Source organism: Triticum aestivum, chromosome 3B (assembly GCF_018294505.1).
Source record: "Triticum aestivum cultivar Chinese Spring chromosome 3B, IWGSC CS RefSeq v2.1, whole genome shotgun sequence".
Lineage (NCBI taxonomy): Eukaryota > Viridiplantae > Streptophyta > Magnoliopsida > Poales > Poaceae > Triticum > Triticum aestivum.
In genome coordinates, this window is record NC_057801.1 from 3,501,725 (window position 1) to 3,519,160 (window position 17,436).

At 45.3% G+C, this 17,436-nt stretch overlaps 1 protein-coding gene across 1 annotated transcript; it reads right to left on the reverse strand.

Annotated features, from left to right (window-relative positions):
- Positions 1 to 7,882: 7,882 nt before the first annotated feature.
- LOC123064220 (beta-glucosidase 26) lies at positions 7,883 to 10,701 on the reverse strand. Its single transcript, XM_044487747.1, has 11 exons — positions 10,403 to 10,701; positions 10,195 to 10,253; positions 10,008 to 10,083; positions 9,834 to 9,905; positions 9,649 to 9,736; positions 9,308 to 9,551; positions 9,068 to 9,183; positions 8,716 to 8,933; positions 8,595 to 8,626; positions 8,396 to 8,498; positions 7,883 to 8,289 (listed from the first exon to the last, which is right to left on the reverse strand). Exons 1-11 carry the CDS (start codon positions 10,635 to 10,637, stop codon positions 8,009 to 8,011), a joined length of 1,524 nt encoding a protein of 507 aa, XP_044343682.1. The 5' UTR covers positions 10,638 to 10,701; the 3' UTR covers positions 7,883 to 8,008.
- Positions 10,702 to 17,436: the final 6,735 nt, after the last annotated feature.

Below are 17,436 nucleotides of genomic sequence, written 5' to 3' on the forward strand. Positions count from 1 at the left end.
CAATATTTATTAAATTTGATGTCCATTATCTTTTTTGGTGTGCTTTTCCACCCGATCTTTTTTTCTCTTGTATTGTGGCTTTATGTGTCGAATTAACATCTATCTGTTTTGTGTTCTGGATGGTGATCTTGCTTATTTTCAATTTCAGTTTTGTGTGTGATAAAAAAAACCATGATGCGTGTGACATTAATTAAGTAGTGGATCAAGCAAAGGAAAAAACAACTACGTGGAAGATAGCAAATGTGATGTTTGTTGGAGTTTTTCTATAAAGGGCATTTCATAAAGCATTTTAGGAATTGCATTCATAAGTGGTCGTACTGCGAAGGTAGGGATCCCCGCGTGCCCCCCGCGTCGCCCTCCCCGAGCGAGGCGACCGGGGCGGTTCCCCACCCCCTCCCCGCGAGTCCCCGCCCCCCTTCCCCCTCGCCGCTGCCGCCGGCGGGCGCGGCCGGGCGTTGCCCGCGCGGCGCCCCGCAGTCCAGCGGTGGCGGCCCTCCTCCTTCCCCCGTCGCTGGACCCCGGCTCGGGCGAGCGGTCCTGGCGGCGGAGCCCTTCGGCCGGCGGCGTTCCGGCGCGGATCTGGACGGCGGTGGTGCGGAGGCGTTGCCCCTTGGCGGCGGTGACGGCCCATGGCCTGCGGCGGCCGGCGGCGCCCGGCTGGCCCAGATCTAGGCCCTACGGGCCCGATCTGGGTTGGGGCGGGCCTGCTGGGTGGCCGCAGTGGGCTGTTCTCCGGTGGTTTCCGGCGAGCTCCTCGCGACATGGACGACGGCTGCTGTGCCGCGACTGCTGCAGCACGGCGGCGGAGCTTCACGGGCCCACGCTGGGCCTGGCCGGACAGGGGGTCTGGTGTGCTTCTGCTGCTATGCCCGGTCTGCTACCGCCTAAGCCGGTGGAGGTTGTTCCGTCCCTCGTGGCTGCGGTGCTGCCGGCCCTTGTCTTCGGGTGTCTCGTTTGGATCCGGCCGGCCTCGCTTCGTTGGCCGTGATGAGACGACGGCGGTGTCCTCATGACTGTTGGCGCATGTTGGTGGGCGGTGGGTGTGGTGGAGACGAAGGTTGGTCCTGGGCGCGAGAGGTCGGGAGAAATCCATGTCGGGTCTTGCCGGCACCAACGCGGTGACGCCTGCGGGCGCCGCCATCCTTCTTGAAGGGCGTCGGGTGACCCTCTCCCCCCTCTACCCTCCGTGTACCGGGAGAAATCCTAGGATTCGTCCGGGCAGCATCGTCGCATTCCTTCTTGAAGGTGGTGCTTGGTACACGACAACTCGGTGGCTTTGGAGCGTGGTGGTTATCTTCGGTGGGCGCAGCGATCGCGGTGTGCCGTAGCTTTCGTTGATCCGGCGTTGTTGGCATTTCTTCTCTTAATTTCTCTTGTTATTTCTTTTGGGCGTGCTTGTGCTGTTTGCCCCAGCATGGATCGGATTGTTGTATCGGGTGGTTGCTATATCTATATAGCGGGGCGTAAGCCTATTTCGGTATAAAGGGCATTTCATTCAATTGATATATCGATGTTTGCTGGAGTTATGTCATGTCATTCGCGAGCCATGCATCCACGAGAAAAACCATGCTCGTTTGCAGGGTGGTAGCTAAGGGTATCCCAACGCGGACCCTAAAACGGACATAGTCGGATATGGATACAGTAGCCAGCTATCCAACCGCATCCCCTAAATGTCCATCTAGGTCTTGTCTTGTTCATTTGAAATGCATAGCAATATGAGAGCAAATTAAAGTGCGGTGTTCATCATATATAGCGCCGTACGTCGGCATCTTCGGGCTTGCTTTAGTCCTGGCATAAAACTTTTTTTCAACCTAGACGTGAAGGCTAGGAGATGGTATTAAAAGAAGGTATTCACGTGAACACTTGTATTTTTACATGTACAACATGTTTCTTTAATTATAGGGAATACTACTGTATATGTTTACATACATATGAACATCTTTTGAAATGATATGAACAGATATTTCACTTTTTACTCATTTGTAATATACTACTGTATAGGTTCAGAAGGTAATCAGCGACTATCGTCATCACCCACCGTCGCTCCTTCCTTGCCTCCCATCGGCAGACAGCAGGCGGAAGGCGGAAGGCCATTGCCATCGGGCAGGCAGCAGGCTGCAGGCGGAAGGCCATCGCCATCGGCAGGCAGGCCCGTTGGATGGTGATGTGTGTAAGGGAAAACAACGCGGAAAGAGCGTTGGATGGCCCTTCTCCCACAGCGACGCCCGCCAGTGCCGCAGTGCGCCATCCCCCGCCGGCCGGATTTTCTTTCCATGTCAGACTCAGCGCTGGGGAAGGCACAAGCCATCCCCAGGCGGCTGGATTCGCTTTCCTCATCACGCCCAGCCATTGGATGAGGAATAAACCGTTGGATGCTTCTTGTAGCCTTTTTGCCCGTTGGGTTTTCCCAACTCGCGGCCGGCACCTGTGCCTGCCTGCCCACGCTGGCTGCCCTCCAGCAGCGGCAGCCCGCCATTGACCGCCATCCCTGCCCCCCACCCACGGAGCTACAAGGCCGCGCTCCGCGTCTTCTTCTTCCTCTGCTCCACGCCATTCCTTCCGGTCGATCCATGGCAGCTCTACTCTACGGGGTGGGAGGACGGCGCCGTGATTCTTGTCTGCTGCTGGAACCGTAGGACGCCGCTGTGATTCCTTCCTGGCCGCGACGCCAGGTTCGGATCGCCACTCCACCATGCTCAGTCTGCGATTGCTTCCGGTCAAAATTTTCCGTACAGCAAGCGGATCAGTGGGGCTTTTTTCTTTCTTTCTTTCTTTCTTTCTTTTTTCGCAAACTATGGAGCCAGCCGCTCTTGTTTTTCGATGTCAACTTATATAATTTCAAGTGCAGTAGCCAGGTTCCTTCCTGGTTAGGGAGAGGCTGTTAGATGTAAACACAAGTAGAAACAATTCTCTGCGCTGCACTCATACCGTATGCTTGCACTCTGTTTTTGATAGATGGCTCTCTGTTACGGCTGAGTAATGTGAGCTAGGACCCCCGGCCTATTGCTACTCCCTTGCCAAGCACTGGCGTCTCAAAGTTGTGATGCTTGCTCCTGTTGCTTATGCTTCTTCTTCTTCCCCTGTTCCACTCTGCTTCCTCACAAAGTTAATTGGGCACCTGTAAGTACTCTGCACTCCTTGGTCCTCCTCCTCGACCTCCACCATGTCTCGTGTGTGTGTACGTGCCACGGTTTTCACTTCTGAACTGATGACCTGATTTTATCGCAGATGATTGCGCTTCTGAACTTCTGACGCTCTTGTTTTTATCGCAGCATGAACAATCGAGGTCGCCGGTGTGGTCGTGGGCATGAATATGATGCTCTGGCTCTTAGGTTTCACAATGTGAGTTAGTCACCCAGATTATTGCTACTCACACCTACCGTTTTGAAGTGATCCGGCTTGATGCTGTCTCTTGTTGATCATGTTTGCAGCAAGGAAAGGACTATGGGTGTATAACCGTTGCGCTCCCCGTACACGTCCCGTGGCAGGTTGACGAGAGCTGTGTCTTGAACGCGATCGCGCACATTGTGGAGTCCCGGAAGAAGGCACATCTGCTTGATTTGAACTACTACTGGAATGCCTACATAGACGAGACGGGAGTTCCGTTTGGCCAAGACAAAAATAGAGCCATCACAGCACTCAACCTGCTGAGGGATAAAGGTGTCTTTGCATACTTCAATGGCAGGAGGAAGCTAGAGAGGATTTCGGGCTACGAGTGTCATCGACATATGGATGCATATCAGGTCTTCGCCATGCTTGCTTCAGGCACCCCGCTCCTCGGAAGTTTCCCTGTCAGAGCTGATTTCAGTGACCTTGGAGAGGACATCTACGAGCTAGACCCTCCTTACAAGCATGGTGATCCTCACCCGGAGACACACATGGTTATGTTTGTCGGGTATGGAATGCGCGGCGGGCGGCCCTTTCTCGTTTTCCTCAACTCTTACGGGCCCGGTTGGGGAACCCGTGGATTAGGGGCTGTGTACTTTGATCAAGTGTTTCAGGATGATGAGGATGAAGGGTTTCAGCTCATCACGGTGATAGTCGATGGTGACACGCCAGCCCCGCGCCTCCAAACGTAAGCCAAAACCAAAAGGATTCAACATCTATTCAGTGTACTCTGCTTTTGCTCTGTTTATTCGTGCCCTCAAGTCTTTTTTGTTTATTTTGCAGAACATTCAGACAAGATCAAGCGCAGTCGTTTCCAGCAGGATACACGTAATCTTCCTGTAATCTTCTTGTTGAGGAGAAGCGCAATTTTGGATGTACTGATCATATATGTTGGACAGTATGCACAAATGATACATTTCTTGTTGTGTCTGCTATCGCTCTCCTATATTACAGACTCCTTGCATTATCCATGATCTTTCTATCCATATGTACATATGGCGCTTACAATGATGCATTTCAACGAGGCCTCCATTTTACTCCATGGTTGACATCTGAGGTCGAAAAAGCAAAATAAAAAAATGCTCATGTCGTCAGCTCAAGCATTTTGACATTGGTTCACATGCATTCCCCTCGTGATTCAGTAACCATGTTGTAACCCATTGCAGCCATGCTACCATGTAATGCGTAGGATGTCAGGAGCTTGGGATTATTTTTGATGATACGTATAAATCTCTATGTTAAACCCAAATGAAGAGTAGCAGGTGTGATGTTTCATCACATTTGAGCTGTATTCAGCTAGATCCTGCCCCTGGGGATGATAAATACTGGAAGTGTTGTCCCTGTCTATGGGATGATCCCTACGTTATCGTTTGTCGAAATGAAGAACAGCAGATCTAGACGTTTGATTCCGTTGTGCTATAGTAGTATTCAGCTAGATCCTTTCTAAGGGATGATAAATACTGAAAGTGTTGTCCCCTTTAGCATCCTTACTTTCTCATTGCTGACATGTCTCTTGATTGTTGTGTTTTTCAGGATGCAAGCGGGACTACCGATCCTGAAAAACAGACCAGATAAAGCAGCGAGTTTCATCTGGTCTGAATCATACCAAACTGAGTAGTGAACACCGGAATCTTCAAATTATCGACAGTTCTATTACTATAGACCCAATTTTCCCCATCGGCGTTCGTCGTCGGAATCATCCTCGACATCTTCCCCTGTTTCGGTCGGCCATGGGAGCAGAGCTCTGTTTCGTCGAGAACGACAGGGAAGGCCACATGGGCCTCAACTTATCGAGTTAATCGCAAGGAACTACCAAGAAACTAGCACACTTCAGCACGTTGTAACGGATCAGTACCACTAGTGGGACCGGCTAAGGGTCAGCTGACTGAAATTAAAATTCCGGTCAGTCGATTTCTGTCGTGTGGCGTTGGCAACACACAACGCGCTCCACCGGCCTTGTGCACTACGCTGACCGGAAGGACGAGCATGCATGCGTGCAAGGCTGCAGGGAACGGCTCGCTGCCTCACGCTCAGCGGAAGCGAGCCAGCAATGCCGCCATGCATGTATAGACACAAACAGTACAAGCTAGCTAGGGGCTTCCAAGTAAAATAAAAAAGCTAGCTAGGAGCTATCGTATCACTACACATACCCCGTGCATTTATGTAGTTAAAGAGAAATGCAAATATATAAAGAAAGCGAAAATGAAAAATAAATAAATAAATAAATAATGGCAAAATTTGCACACCGTTTACATAGAAATTGCCTTTTTTAATAATATGCAAGAGGACCCTGCCTGAAATATGGTTCAGTGTCAAACACTGGCTCTTCCTGCTCGCTCTCAATGAGCATGTTGTGCAAGATGACACAACAATTCATCACCTCCCACATCTGAGATTTCGACCAGGTCAAAGTGGGTACCGGACAACAGTAAATCTAGATTGGAGCACACCAAATGCCCGCTCGACATCCTTCCTGCAGGCCTACTGGCACTTGGCGAAGTAGCAGTTCTGGCCTTCTGGCACAGGGTTTGAGATAGTCTTCACAAATATGGACCATCTAGAATATATGCCATCTGCTAGGTAGTATGCCTTGTTGTAGTGGCACCCATTGACCTCGAAGTTCACCAGAGGAGCATGACCTTCAACAAGCTTGGCAAACACATTCGAGCACTGCAGTACGTTGATGTCATTGTGAGTTCCTGCCAAATCCAGAGGTCTTGTGTGGCCACTGCCTCAAGTACCACACAACAAGCTCCTTTAGCAGCTTTGTACATCCCCTGCCAAGAGAATGGACAGTTTTTCCATGCCTACTACATGCAATCGATGCTTCCAAGCATCCCAGAAAATCCTCTTGCTGCATTCTGTGCTAGGGTCCGAGCAGTGTCTTCAGCATTGGGTGATCGCAAGTATTGTGGTCCAAACACTGCCACCACTGCCCTGCAGAACTTATACAAACACTCAATAGTGGTGGACTCGGCCATGCATCCATAGTCTTCTTGTATATCACCGCGAGCTATGTATGCAAGCATCCTCATAGCTGTCGCGCACTTCTGGAGTGAGGAGAATCCAACTGTGTCTGTGCAATTCTTCTTGCAAATGAAATAGTTGTCGAACTCCCGGATGGCATTCACAATCCTGAGGAAGAGTTTCCGGTTCATCTGATAACAGTGCCGAAACACTTTCCTGCCGTGCAGTGGAGGGCCGGCAAAACAGTCGGCGTAGAGCAAGCAATAGCCCTCCATTCGATGCCTCTGCTTGCTCTTGCGGCAGCCCGGCGCCGAGCCACCTCGTCGTGGCTTTGCATCATTCGTGAACAGGCCGGCCAGAGCGTCGAGGATCATGAGGTGTTGTTCGTCGTCTGTGTCGTCCTCGGCTTCCTCCTCCATCAGAGCCGCGAACGAATCCTTATCATCGGAGTCCATCGCCGAACAGGCAAATCGCTGAACACCTAGCAGGCATAGTGGGTGGGCAGCCGTCGGTATCCCCACCTGCGTGTTTGGAGTCCTGGAGAGCTCGTCTAGGAGCGGGATGGAGGATGTCGCTGCGAAACCCTCTCTTTCCGGAGGGGTGTGGCCTTTCTAGCGGTGAGGCAGTGGCTATGGCGCCGGGATCGGCATGCGGCGAAGGGTGGAAGTGCCGTCCGACCTCTCGCGAGTCGAATCTAGGCGGGGAAAAGGTGTTTCTCGCCTGACAGTGGCGGCCCATGCACCACTTTTCGTTCCGACAGAGTCCCCAAGTGCCCCCAGTGCATTGGGTTCGGCCTGGGATCGCTGGGCAAGGAATTGGGCCAAACCGGTGGAATTCGGCGTCCTGGGGGTGCGACTGGGTCATTTTTTGGTGGCGGCGGTAAAGAAGGCACCCTGGCTTGTTTGGGGAGGGGGGGGTGCGGCTGGAGATGCTCTAAGACTTTGTTTAATTGAACAAAAGAGAGTTAGAGGGTACACATGCCCCCTTTGCTCCCACTATGCCTAACCATTTTGGTTGAGTTGTCGTGGATGATTTAGCCTACTGTAGAAACTGGCTTGGCAGCTCAAAAATTTGTGACAAGCCTGAGGTCAGTCAGAAAGTTGGTTAAGAAAATATGTAGTTTTTTTTATAGATAAGATAATTTGTTACCATAATATAAAATTGACTGAAAATGGTATTTCAATTGAGCATTGAAAAGAAATTATAGTGCCCTTCTAATTATCACTAGGTATGGCAATAACAAACAAAGAAATCTAGAATTTGGTCCGCTAGAAGCCTAGCTAACATGAGGAGGGCATGTAATCAAATATAACGAGGTCAGTTTTGGGGCACTAATTTGCATCTAGTGAATTGCTCAACTGGCTTTCCTCTGCGAGGTCATGTGTATGTTGTTCAAAAGGTGCCATTTGATATTATGATAGTTAATTACGTCATGAGCTTCAGTGCACTTAAACTGATCGACCAGTAGTGTTTTGACTTAAAAGAGATCTCATTGTTTCCGATTTGTATTATAAGAAAGAAAAGTTACTGTCTCAATGTTTTTCATTTCCAGCTTCTTGAAGCTAAATTTGAGGTGCAATGATGAACAAATGCTACACTATGCATATTCTGAAAGCGGAAGAATTTGATCCACCCGGGGATCTTGTTTGTAATACTAGCTCCTTTTCTTCTCGGAGAGCATGTTCTTGAACCATAACGCTGAGTCCTTTGGGTACCTCTTCAGAGTCTTGTAGTCCACATAGACGATACCGAAACGGGCAGTGTAGCCGAGTCTCCACTCGAAGTTGTCAAGCAGAGACCAAGCAAAGTACCCGATCACCTGGGCGCCATCGTTTATCGCCTTCTTGAGCTCGGTTATGTAGTCTCTGTAGTACCGGATTCGTACTGTGTCGCGCACACCGTCAGCGATACTCACGTTGCCTGGTTGGTCCATCCCTGTTAGACCATAACATTGATCATTCATGTCCTTATGAGAACGATAAGTAGTGGGAGTAATTTGTTTAACTGGAAGAAACAATTGTCATTTGAGATGTTGAAGTACCGTTTTCAGCAAGGATCATTGTAGGATTTCCATATCTTTCTTTAACATAGGTCACAGCCTTGTTGATTCCCCATGGTACAATATAAAGCCAGTAGGAGTTTGCCTGCATAAACTCAACCAGCTTGCAGTTACAATGTTCCACAGAAAACCTGACTTATCCATCTACAAGGTACAGAGAGTAATCTAGAACAACACTTACATGAGCTCCAATAGGCACGCCATTTCGTTCATCTGCAAAGACACATGCAAATCACGAGGGTCTAAGAATGTGAAGTATGTGGCACAGTAGAAGGAGTTGGCATGAATGAGAGAGATCTTACAGACAAATTCAACATGCCAATCATCTTGGTAACTGATAGGCGTCAGGTTCCAAGTGCCATTGTCCTTCATGTAGAAAGAAGTGTATTGGTTGATACCAACATAGTCAATGGATCCTTTAACCATCGTGGACTCGTCGGCACTGAAGCGTGGCAACCTATCCTTGACAATCTCGAGCATCGTGAACGGGTAGCGACCATGGATGATGGGGTCAAGGAACCTGCAAGGACATTCATACAGTTTCAGTCTGCTTCCCTCCAAACAAAGTTGGTGAAAGTAGGGTGGTAGACATGTGTTGCAATCTGAACTTGTGAAGTAAAATTTTATCCTGGGGTAAACTGGTTTAGAGTTTACCATCCAAGGTGGAAGTCTCTTGCCCTCTGTGCTGCAGCTTGATCAGCATTGCTGTTGCTCAAAGGTTCGTACCATACAAAATCCAAGAGAATTCCAATCCTCCCCTTTTGGTGATGCTATTAAATAGAACAGAATGATTGAATGAAACATACTAGTTAACATTCACTATTAGGCACTGCCATTGAATATGTGATTCTTCAAGTGAGAAATGACTTGAAGGTAATCTTCAGTCAGCCTTACCTGATACTTGTCACGGTATCGCCGCACCGCCGCAGCATGTGAAAGTATGAGATGGTGCGCGGCAAGGTACGGCTCTGTCGTGGAGTCGCCTCCTGCAGAGCACTGAGAACACCTCCCCGGTGCATGGAGGCCATTGTCATAGCCGAGAGCTGCGACGCACCTCGGCTCATTGAAGGTAAACCAATTCTTCACCCTGTCTCCAAACACCTTGAAACAGAAATCGGCATAGTCTGCAAACGCGCCCCTTTTGTAAAAATAGAAAAAGTTGGGCGTATCAACGACACATACTTAAATTCAACTTTGAAATGTGGAAATAATCATTAGCTATTTGAAATGCTTACACTATCCTTGGGCTTAGCCAGCCAAGGTACTGCTGATGGAGTGCTAATGGGAGGTCATAGTGATAGAGGTTTGCATATGGAGTGATGCCTAATCCACCATTATAATAAGGGTTATTAATTAAACTAGAAATCGGGACCTTGGTGCTGATTGAAAGCTTCTTGCCTCGTGTAGAAATTCCAGTTACCTTGCTGAAGCATGTAATCTATGAGCCTGTTGTAGTAATCCACTCCTTCCCAGTTCACCTTCCCAGTCCCATCTAGAATTGAATTTTATACACAACTCCATGTGCATCAAATACTCTTTTGAAATTTGAAACTGCTGCAGCTGGAGGAGAGATGATGCCATATACTCAATATACCTGGGAAAATCCTCGACCAAGAGATGGAAAACCGGTACGCGTCGAAGCCCATGTTTTTCATTATGTCCACATCCTCCTACACCTCAGAATAAAGACCTTTGTGAAGCATGACGAGTTGACGACACACCAAAAGGCACTCGCAAAAACAGAGCAATCAGCTGGATGATTAATCGCTTACTATACACACCTTGTATCTATGGTACTCGTCGACGGCCACATCGGCGGTGCCGTTGCCGGCGATCGTCCCTGTCGATCCCCCCAACAACACCACCCATTTAGATCCAAGATGCAGATATTTACATGTATGCATGTAGCAGTAGCACCACTACAACTTGTTCAGTGGAGCTAGGAGAAAAAAGAAACAAGATGAACCAAATCGATGGAAATGTTTTTACCTGGTATCTTGATGAAGGCGTCCCAGATGCTTGGCCCTCGCCCTCCCTGCTCCGCCATCCCCTCCACTTGGTACGCCGACGCGGCCGTCCCGAACACGAACCCCTCCGGGAAGCCCTGCCGGCTCAGCCCGCCGGCGTCGTGGATCTCCGGGTTGAGCCGGTGGCATTGCGCCCAAGGCAGCAGCACATGAGCGGCTGCTGCTAGTATCAGCAGCAGCGCCGCCGCGTGCTTCATCGTGTGCGTGAGCGAGGAAGCCGGAGTGGGGAGATCAAGCCTTGGTCTGCGGGGCTAAATAATAGCAACTGTGCAGGGGTACGCGGGACATGCTTATGTGTTTGTGCGCGACTCATTATATTACTCCCTCCGTCCGGAAATACTTGTCGGAGAAATGCATAAAAATGGATGTATCTAGAACTAAAATACGTCTAGATACATCCATTCCCCCGACAAGTATTTTCGGACGGAGGGAGTACTAAGTAACTAGGGAGATACGGGCGCGCGCATGGTCGAGTGCTACTGTGCTAGTGCTACCCCTCCGGCCGGCAGCCGCTTGTGTGATGGCACAGGATAATACTTGTTTTTGCTTGTGTCAAAATTTAGTATGCAAAAGTCCGTTGTAATCACACTGATTAGTGGCGACAGGTGAAGTAAGACATGCTCGAATTAAGGAGGTTGATTGATGAGTTTTTGTCGTCCCTTCCATACGATTGAGGGAGTTGTTGGATGTGCTTAGTATTTGTTTTCCCATGATACGTGCATGGAAAAAATAAATAGCCGCGTGTTCAAACTAAGGAGGGTCGATAGGTGAGATTTTTGTCCCGTTCGACGGGTCCAGGTGGTTTGAATTTGATGGACGTGTTTTCTTCTTTCTTCTGAAATCCAAATTTTCAACAGAAATATATTTTAAGGACTGTTATATCTTCCAAACGTTCGGATTGAAAATTTAAAAAATTTAAAATATTCTATTAAAATTTAAAATATTTTGTAGCTCAAACCGTCGCTCGGATTGAAAAAAAATTCACATAAAAAATTCGTCTCGACGATATCTACGAAACTAGATCCCATGTTGATATGTTTTGACGACTTTTTTTCCGGGTAAAAAGTTACCATGCGTGGGGTATGCAAATTATCACGTCTATGATACATAAGTTACCATGATGTTTACGTAGGCAAAATCCAGGCATAAAAATGACTTCTTACTTTATCTCACGTGCAAATGCATTAAAAGTGCAGAAAAACTAATGTCAACGTAGATTCTCTTTATTTTTTAAATTTCGAAATGTTTTGTAGCTCAAATCGCCTGTTCCATCAAAAATTTGTTTTTACAAAAAAAATCCGCCGCGGCGAGACCTTCGAAATTAGATACCATGTTAACATGTTTTGAATATATTTTTTCTGAGTCAAAAGTTATCATGGCTGGGTAAATAAGTTATCAGCTCTGCTATGCGTATATTACCATGTTATTTACACAGATCCTATCGGAGTATGGTTTCAATAAGTTTTTTTTTATGGGTCAAAGTTACCGTGGTGTTTGTACTCAAGTTATCAGGACCGGGACCCTATATTATCATGCACTTACACAAAAAGTTATCAAAGTATGTTTTCAACAACTTTTTTTCACGGGTCAAAGTTATTGTGGTGTTTGTACCTAAGTTATCAGGCCCGGGGAGCCTATATTACCATGTTATTTATACAAATGTTACCGGAGTATGTTTGCAAACAACTTTTTTACATGGGTCAAAGTTATTATGATTTTTGTACCTAAGTTATCATGTCCGGAAGCATATATTATCATGTTATTTACACGAAAAGTTACCAGTGGTATGTTTTCAACAAAAAGATTTCATGGGGCAAAGTTATCGTGGTGTTTGTATTCAAGTTATCAGGACCGGGAGCTTATATTATCATGCTATTTACACCAAAAAAAGTTATCAGAATATGTTTTCAACAAAAAAAATCACCAGTCAAATTTGTCGTGGTGTTTATACCTAAGTTATCAGGTTCAGGAGCCTATATTACCATGTTATTTACACGGTTGTTATCGGAATATGTTTTTAACAATTTTTTCCACGGGTCAAAGTTATCGTGGTGTTTCTTCCTAAGTTATCCAGTCCGTGAGTCTTTATTATCATGCTATTTACAAAAAATTATCGATGGTATGTTTTGACCAACTTTTATCCACGGGGCAAAGTTATCGTAGTCTCTGTACCTAAGTTATCAAGTCCAGGAGCCCGATGACATGCACTGGTTGCGTGCTCCTGGTCTTGAAATGGAGAGAAACATGCTACCATAATGAGAGCACGGATTATGTGCTCCCATTTCTATCCTCTTAATTTTTCAGCCCATTATTTACTTTCCTCGGACAAGATAGAAATATGAGCAAGACAACGAGACATACTACCGTAATGGAGAGAAACAATAGCATTTTTAATACTATATATGGAAACTGCCTACTGTAACCAACGGGCTATTTAAAAGCATAAAATTAGGGGTAAGACAACAAAAGTAATTTAAGTGAGCTGATTAATGGGCCTGAGCTTAGTTATGAGAGACTCAGGTCCGAGTCGAAGGCACCCCACGCACAGACATCAAATTTATTTTCTAGTTTTTTGGCCGTATACAATAAAACGAAATGCAACGTCCTTTTAAACACGAAAAAGAGTCAGTTGGGCTCGTTACAGAGACGAGAATGCATGCAGCAGGTGCAAGGATCGACTCCCACTACTGCATCTTTTTTTCGAAAAATGAAAAGCAGGCGGAAGGTGGACCGCTGGAGCTAATCGTTCGGATCTATCAAAAAGCAGGCGGAAGGTGGACCGCTGGAGCTAATCGTTCGGATCTATCAAAAAGCAGGCGGAAGGTGGACCGCTGGAGCTAATCGTTCGGATCTATCGATAAGGTGAGAACGTTCGGAAATTACTATTGCCGATATTTTAAACTGAGTTCCCAGATCGCAAACCATTAATTGTTGTGTCCTTCGCGTTGATGGCTTCAAAACTAATGCATACTTGAACTAGAAGGTTGATTGATGACAACTTTCTCTCCTGCCCGTAAGATGGATGTGGTCTTATGTATGGAGTGCCTTTTCTTTTCTGAAATCCAATTTCTGAGAAATAAATTTTGAACTGAGCATTTAAAATGTATACCGTTAATTTTTTTGTGTGAAAGTGATCCAGTTCTATTATCAAAGTTCAGCTGAAGTACAAAGCATCTCGAACATAATGAAAATTACATTGAGATTCCAAGACCCCCAAACAATCATTATTGCCGCCAACGCGCCACTGTCGTCGCTCCCCTATCGGGGCCAGGTTGACCTTGTCGATGACAGTCGGGAAGTCTTCGTGCACGTTCCCCTAAGGGCCAGCGCCCTGGAGCCACAGTCGTCGTCATTGAACCCTTACATAGATCTGAAGCATCTAACATCAAATCTCGCACAAGACGAGAAACCCTAACCTCAATGCACCAAAGAGACGGTAGGAATCTATGCCGGAGCTCCGTCGACTACATCCAGACAGATGAACTCAAGGAGGATCGGAGCCTAGACAACGAACTTGAAGAAATAGCGCCGCTTCCCGCCCGAGCACCGCACCTGCAAGAACTAAAAACCCTAACCTAAACTACTAACCGGAGCGGAGGCACCGGGATTCCCCTCCCCCGCCACCGGCCGCCAGAGCGGTAGGCAAAGGGGAGGCATATCCACGGGCTCACATGCGAATTTTGGAGGGGTGAGTTTGCCCTAACCGTCTGGAATTCCCTATTGGACGCTCGCTGCGTCGAACTGTGACTAATCGCATAGGGGATCTGACTAGCGAGAGATTTTGGGCCGACCCTGTAGCGTCAACCATGTTCCGGTTTTGGGAACCTTCTAGAGCGTTCCCAGTTGGTTCTTACTGGTTTTGGGAACCACCTAGAAGGTTCCTGAACCGTTTTTTTTCTTTTTTACTCTTTCTGTTTTTTCTTCTTCCTTTTTCTGGTTCTTTTTCTTTTTTTTTCGTTAATTTTTTTGTTTTCTTTCAGTTTTCCTTTTCAAGTTAATTTCTCTTTTCAACAATTTTATTTCTTTGGTTTTTTATTTCTTTTTCTTTTATTCTCTTTCTTTCAAACTTTTTTCAAAATATTTCATGTTTCCAAAAATTGTTCAGTTTTAAAAAAATGTTCTCAAAATTCAAAAATTGTTTAAAACTTTCAAAATTCATAAAATGGACTGGGTTTAAAATTTTTCTTCACGTATTCAAAAATATTCACGCTTCCAAATTTGTTCGGTATTTTTTAAATTGTTCTCCATGTCAAAACAAATTCTGAAGATTCAACAAATGTATGTGCTTTAAAGAATTGTCCATGCTTCGAAATTTGTTCTCCATTTTTAAATTTGTTCTCAAGATTCAAAAAAAATTACTGCTATAAAAAATTGTTCACAAATTCCAAAACATTCTTGTTTTCAAAAAATGTTCAGTTTTCAAAAAAAAAAATCTCATTACCAAAACTTTCAAAATTCAGAAAATGTACTGGATTTCAATTTTTTGTTCACCTATTCGAAACAAATTCACGCTTCCAAATTTGTTCCGGATTTTTCAAAATTGTTCTCCATTTCAAAATTTGTTCACAAAATTTAAAAAATGTTCGTGCTTCAAAATTTGCTCTCCAAATTTGTGCACAAATTCAAAACTTTCCCATTTTGATAATTTGTTCACAAATTCGAAATTTGTTCGGAGTTTTTAGAAAATGTGTCTGTTGTTCAATATTTGTTCACAAATTCATAAAATGTTCCTGTTTTGAAAAATATGTTCACAAAGTAAAAAATTGTTCACTGTTTTTCAAACTTGTCCGTGATTGTCATAAATTGATCAGTATTTAAAGTATTTGCGTTGCCTGTGTACCGAGTAAGGCGCAGTGGCTAGCTACTTGGCTTTGCAGCAGAGCGATCGCGAGTACGAATCCTGTGTGACGCTCTTCCTTTTTCTTACTTTCTTTTAACACTGCTAGCAGCTCATGCATGGGCCGGCCCAGTCGGAGTACTGCTCTATGTGAAACCCCGACTTCCTGCTGCATAATGCGGCGTATAGGAGGTCCCTAACCATCTAAGGTTTGGGAAGGAAAACATGTAAACCATTAATTGTTGTGTTATTTAGTCAATATATTCGAAACTAGCACATGCTCGAACTAGAGTGGTTGATTGATGAGATTTAGAAACACAAAGATGCCCATATGCCGCACGGTCCAGACCCAATGGCCCATTAGTCCCACCCGTCCACCTCTGCCCTTTTCTATCAAGAGTTTTTGTTTGTCTAAAAAAATTCAAGAGTTTTTGTTGCTTTTATTCATGTTAATTGCTTTGATCTATTGGAATATCATCATTTTATAAATAAACACCAGGCCTCTCCATAAATGTTTAGGCATACGACTACATGATAAACGACACCGTGTCAACATGAGTTATAGATCCCAAGACCGATTCATTTTCTACAACAAGGCTTCATTTTATTTGCAAGATTCCAAGAGCGAGGAAAATAGGGAAAAAAATGCACGTAAACTGTATCCAACAGCCTAGAGTCTGATAGATTTAATTTGTTTGATGATAGAAACCGAGCCTGCCACAAAAATTATCTTCTAAAGTGTAGGTGCAAATGAATCTTAAGAAAATGGAATTGTGAACATTACAAATGGATCCCCTCAAAAGAAAAACTATTACAAATGGAACTCACATGTGAAAAATTCATAAGAAATATATTATTTCAAAAAAATACGGATTGAATCTTTTTTTAGGGATTGAATCTTTTTTTTTGTTAGCATTCAAACCTTTTAAAATCAAACGGGCCCTGGAGCTAAACTTCCGTTGGGGATGGTGACGGGAGGTGTCGGGGTGCAACACCCCGGGGTGAGTCGGCAGGCGGCGGGAAGGGTATCCTCAGTGTAGCCAACAAGCCGTGCTACAGTCAGTTCTACCAAATTTTGCCACGCAATCTGCCACTCTACTTTGGTGCCCATAAATTTTCGTAGAAATAAACTCCCTAACTACCATCAAGTCTTTGATCTCCGATATAAGATGCCCATTTGCCGAATGGTCCAGACCCATTGATGATGGCCCATTCGTCCCACCCCTCCACCTCCACCCCTTTCTATCAAGAGTTTTTGTTTGTCTCAAGAAAAGCCAAGAGTTTTTGTTGCTCTTATTCGTGTTAATTGCTTTGATCTATTGGAATATCATCATTTTATAAATAAACACTAGGCCTCTCCATAAATCTTTAGACATACGTGATAAACGATACCGTGCCACCACGAGTTATCAATCACAAGATCGATTCATTTTCTACACTAAGGCTTCCTTTTATTTGCAAGATTCCAAGAGCACCGGAAAATAGGAAAATAAAATGCACGTAAATTGTATCGAATAGGCTAGCTAGAGGCCCTGTTTGGTTCGGCTGTTGATTTCTAAAAGCAGCTGTGAAAAATCTGCTGTGGAAAAATAGTTGTGGAAAATCTGATGTGAAAAAGATGTAGGTCATTTGGCAAACCAGCTGATACAGCTTTTTCAGATTTTGGCCCGCAGCGGAATCAGATTTTGGAAAGCACGTCCTGGGCTGCTTCCGCTTTTGGTTCAGATTTTGGCAGCGGATTTTTGGAATTGGATTCTGCTGGGTTCACCCTTTGGTTCAGATTCTGCTGCGCGGCAGCGGAATCCATCGATAAAAGCTAAACCAAACAGGGCCAGAGTCTGATAGATTCTATCCAGAGGAATCTTAGGGAAAAAATACACTTGAATCCTACATCATTTAATTTGTTTGATGATAGAAATCGCTAGAGCCCGCCCCTAAAATTATCTTCTGAAGTGTAAGCACAGCAAATCAATCTTAAGAAAATGGAATTGTGTGATTAAATATTACAAATTGATCCCCTCAAAAGAAAAATATTACAAATGGAACAACTCACATGTGAAAAAATCATTTAAATAATCCCTTCTTTCAAAAAATACACGCAAACCTTTTGAATCTCTTTCTTTAGGGATAGAATCTTATTTTGTTAGCGTTCAAACCTT